The sequence below is a fragment of the Talpa occidentalis genome, unplaced genomic scaffold, assembly GCF_014898055.3.
Source record: "Talpa occidentalis isolate TD23 unplaced genomic scaffold, MPIMG_talOcc4v2.1 talOcc4.14, whole genome shotgun sequence".
NCBI lineage: Eukaryota > Metazoa > Chordata > Mammalia > Eulipotyphla > Talpidae > Talpa > Talpa occidentalis.
Genome location: NW_023601433.1, coordinates 6,322,362 through 6,326,977, shown reverse-complemented (window position 1 = coordinate 6,326,977; position 4,616 = coordinate 6,322,362). Strand labels below are relative to the sequence as shown.

At 52.6% G+C, this 4,616-nt stretch overlaps 1 protein-coding gene across 1 annotated transcript in view; it reads left to right on the top strand.

Moving 5' to 3' along the window:
* FAM174B (family with sequence similarity 174 member B) overlaps nucleotides 1–4,311 on the top strand; it is a 23,273-nt gene extending 18,962 nt beyond the window's left edge. Inside the window, exon 3 of the mRNA XM_037510037.2 lies at nucleotides 2,078–4,311. Coding sequence (XP_037365934.1) covers nucleotides 2,078–2,081 — 4 coding nt within the window. The 3' untranslated portion in view covers nucleotides 2,082–4,311. The remainder of the gene's footprint in view (nucleotides 1–2,077) is intronic.
* Nucleotides 4,312–4,616: the final 305 nt, after the last annotated feature.

The window sequence follows — 4,616 nt, the reverse complement described above, 5'->3', positions numbered from 1 at the left end:
CATGGACTCTGTGGCAGCTGCTAAGCTCACTCAGGGTGGGCTTGAGTGGTTGTTCCCTCCAGGTCGCTGAGGCCTCCGTGCTTCTCAGCCTGTGCTCCCTCGTCTCTGAGGATGAGGGACGGGGCTGTTAAGAGCATCAGCATGTGGCGACTCAGGGGCAATGGGTGTCTGAGCTTCGGAGCCTAGAAGGCACCAGAGGGAACTGGTGACCGCAGGTCAAACCCCCTGGCAACGGGTGTGTCCGGCGGGGAAATAGCATTAGGGGCCTCCTCACACCAGCTGAGCCAGTCTCTGTGGCCCAGTCCTTGCAGAATGTGGGACTTACTGGTTAGTAAAATGCATCTCACGAGGCATTTTCCTTCCTCTACAAAGCACTGCTGGCACGGGGTGCAGTTCTCAGCTAAGGTGTCCGGCACCTCAGCAGGATTTGAGCTTTATGTTGAGAGGAGGCTGAAGCAGATTGGGAATTTGTGTGGTGATGGTTGGAGCCCACCCGGTAGGGAAGACCTGGGCGCAGTGGGCACTGGGGTGGGCGCCTCTCCCGGGCAGGAGTGAAGCAGATGGTGGATCTTGAGGGCAGGGAGGGGTAAGGCTCTCCAGGAAGAAGGCTAGCAGGCAAGGCAGGTGTCAAGTTAAGTATTGCAGCTATGAGCTCTGTCTGCTAGGACCCTCCTCAAGGGAGGACCCCAAAGCTTCACTGCTTCAGGGAGTCAGCGAGAATGAAGAGGGCTGGGACTTTCCAGACAGCCTCCTCATGTGACCCTGTGTCCACGTCCCCAGAGCTTCCCGAGTCCTGGTCACTGGTGTCTGAAGAGCCAGCCAGGTGCACCGAGGACACCCATATCTATTTATTTTCTTAAAAAAGGCTTTATTTGGATATAGTTTCGATCTTCAAAAATGTTGCAACAATAAAAACAATGCAGGGAACACCCTTGTACCCTTTTATTCAGAGTCTCCTGTTTTAGCACTTTGCCTCCTCTGCTCGGGGCGGGCTGTGCGTGTGTGTGTGTGTGTGTGTGTGTGTGTGTGTGTGTGTGTGTATGTGTGTATACATGCTGGTATTTTCCTGGGGGGCGGGCAGGTAAGTTATATACACATGTCCTTTTTCCTGCAAATACTGAAGTGTATACACTTTACCCTTGATCAATGTGGGGTTCAGGGGCTCATCCCCATGCACTCAGAAATCCATGCGTAACTTTTGAATCCCCCCAAATATAACTACTAATAGATTGCTGTTGACTGGACAGCGCCTTATCAGTATCATAGGCTTCGATGAGCAACTATTTCGCAAGCTCTCTGCCTTACGAACTGTGTTCTTATAGTAAAGTTCCCCAGAGAGAAGAAAGTGTTATTAAGAAAATCATAAGGAAAAGAAGACACATCGACAGCACTGGACCAGAACTTTACATCATTTATTTATAAGGAATTCCGTATATAAACAGATCTGCTCAGTTCAAGCTGAGTTGTTCAAGGGTTACCTGAACATCAGCAAGGGGCCTGTGGGCCAAATTTAAGGCCACGTGCCTGTTTTTATACAGTCCACCAGCTAAGAATGACTTTTACATTTTGATAGCTGTAAAAGAATCAAAAGGTGAACTTTATGACACATAAAAATGACATTTGATTCAAATCCCCGTGCCCACGAGTAAAGTTTTATGGGAACACGGTCACCGGCAGCCTTGCCGTGCTGTCTGTGGCTGCGTTCATGGCTCAGCAGCAGGGGAGAGTAGCTACCACTGAAACGGTTGGCCTCTCAGAGTCAGAAATATTTACTTTCTGGACTTCTACAGAAAGGGTTTGCTGGGTCCTTGTGTAAACATTCATAAAACGAAGGAGGGACACAAGGAGAAAAGTCTTCAGCGGAGGATGGGGGTCTCTGAGGATCTAGGCAAAGACTCTGAGCTGGGCACTCAAGGAAAGGGAGGAATGATCTGGAGGAATGAAATGAGCCTTCCAGGCGGCACATGCAAAGGTGCTGTGGCCGGGAGCACGTGGCCTGCATGATGGAGATTGTGAGGAGAGATCAGGGTGAATCCAGGGCTCTGCCAGAAGTACTAATTTGTTCCCCCCTTTTTAGGTAAAAACTGTTTTCTGGCGTCTTGGTATCCTGTGGACAGAGTTGGCCAGCTGCAACGTGGGCGTGAAGGATCTGGAAGCTCTCTCATTCGAGGTGTTGGAACCGTCACAAACTTGATCCATGGAACTCTGGGACGACTGTGTTGTCACGGCAGCAAGGTCACCTCTGTCGCCTCTGGAGGCCCAAACATCAGCCCTCTGATGGCCCTGAAGAGGGCTTTTGCCTTGCTAAGGGACAAAGGGGAGAAAGATATTGATTAAAAAAAAAAAACAAAACCCAGTAATTTTATAGCCACTGTTGACAAAAGTAAAAGAGATCAGAAGTTCTCAAGGAGCTGAAAAAAAAGCCTGAAGGCTATTCGGCTGCATATTTAGAGTTTCTGACATTCTGCACTCCTGGACCGCGCAGGTTCCGGCCATCTGGCCCTTTGGTCGTCTTTCAGGCCTGGTTGAGTTTCCAAAGGACATGCTGACCGCCGCTCAGCTCCGCAGGAGTTTAGTATGTTTCCTTTTCCAGAAGGGTTCAGCAGATACAGGCACAGCTAGTTCACAAAGAATTTTGAGTATCAGGGAAACCCCCCTATGTACGCATGTGTGTGTGCAGACACATGAGCGTGTGCAGGCATGTGCGCAGGCATGTGCATGTGTACAGGCATGTGAGCATGCAGGCGTGCACACGTGTGCATGTAGAGTCATTTCTTCTCCCCAGGGAATGGGAGCACCGGGCAGCCTTTGGAGAGTGACATCCTGTATGCGTTTCTCTGCCCTGACAGTGTTACCTGGTCCTTCTTAGCATGTCCTCTGTGCTAGCTGGTCTGGGGTATCTGGCGATGTGACTGGCTGGAGGAGGCGCACTGTCGGGGGCTGTGTTTGAAGTTGCTCCAGGCCAGGCCAGGCCCCCTGGCCCAGGAGTGGTGGAGGCAGGCCCCTCCTGCAGGTGCGGGTCCGGGGCTCCTCTGGGGTGCTGATCTCAGTGCCTGTGTGCCCAGACAGCTATTGGCTCCTAGCAGTGGGGCTGACTTGTCCACTTGGCGGGGGCTTCCCTTGTGCGCTGTCTCTAGCACTCACCCCGGTCTGCTGCCCTGGGTGCTACACGGGGCTGCACGGCCACCCAGTGCTGGGGCTTGTCCATGCTCAGGGCCCAGGTCCCTCTGCTGCTGCGCCCTGCCAAGCTCGCAGGCGCATGGGATTCTAGAGGCGCGTGCGTGCGTGAGCGTGTGTGTGCACGTGTGTGTGTTCCCTAAGGTGCTTCTCTCCTTGACAGCCCCCAGGCACAGCACAGCCCTTGGGCGGAGGGGAGGAGGCAGGAAGGGGCTGGGAGAGGCTGCTGCAGAAGGACCTTCCTTTCCCTGCTAATCCAGCTCCTCTGGGAAGACAAGATCCATTTCTTAAAAGCAGAATGAACTCAGCTTCGGGGAATCAAAATCAGAATGGCAGGAACAGGGGGCCTGGCGAGGCGTTCGTTCCCCTCTGCCATCTCCCTCCTTCCATCCTTATGATGAGCCTCTTACAGGGGCCACTATCCAAAGGATCACTATCCAAAGGGATCACTATCCAAAGGGATCCCCACATTCCCAGCATTACCTTAAGTGGGGTGCCTGGTCCTAGTTCTGGGCGTCTTCACATTTATTCTTTCATTCATTCATTTCTTTTATGAGCATTTGGGTGGGGCCCAGTCAGGTCAGGCGCCCGCTCTGGGGTCTAGAAGACGTGACGGGTGCGGTCCACCCCTCCGAGGTCCAGTGTCTTCTGGGTCCACTAGTTGAAAACAGGGCCTGGAGTTTCGAGGAAACATTTCAGGCTGATTTAAAAAGAATTTTCGTTTAAAAATGGAGCCATTTTTTTTTTAATTGGTCAAATTTTGGAAGACATAATGATAAAGAAGATAAAACAAGTCGTCCAGGTAATAACCATCCTTAGCACTTTGGCGTGTTTTCCTCCTCGGTTTCCTCACCTCCCTCTCGTCTTTCTGTTCTCCCTCCCTCCTGCCATTTGCAAATGCTTATGGAACACCCACTTGTGCCAGGAGCTGTGCTGGTTGGAAGCGGAGTCTGGGGGGTGCCCAGACCGGTGACCTCCAGGGGCCACGGAGAATGAAGGGCTGCGACAGGGAGTCGGGCCCAGGAAGCCAGGACGAGGAGTGACCGGCCCTGCTTGGACTGCGGGGCCCCCCTGGGCCTCTGTGTGGGTGCTTTTCCGTGTTTTTCTCTAGATTTGGGCCATAGAACCTATTTTTTTTTCACTTAATATTATGGACATTTTCTGATGTCCGTAAATATTTAAGCCATTTTTTTCAAAAGCGCTGTCAGAAGGTACCTGCGGACCATCTGCTGGGTGGAAAGGATGGTCTTGCAGCTGCACAGAGTGAGGCCCAGGGGTCCAAACCGGTCCCGCTTCTGAGCTCAGATAATGGCTTCCTCCCTGCTCCTCATGCCTTGTTCCCCACCTCCGCCTCCGACTCGGAGAAGAAGGAAACCTGCCGAAAGCCGAGTGAGGCTTGCGACGCCCGTCGTGGTCTCCCGGCCCCAGGGGCTTCTGCT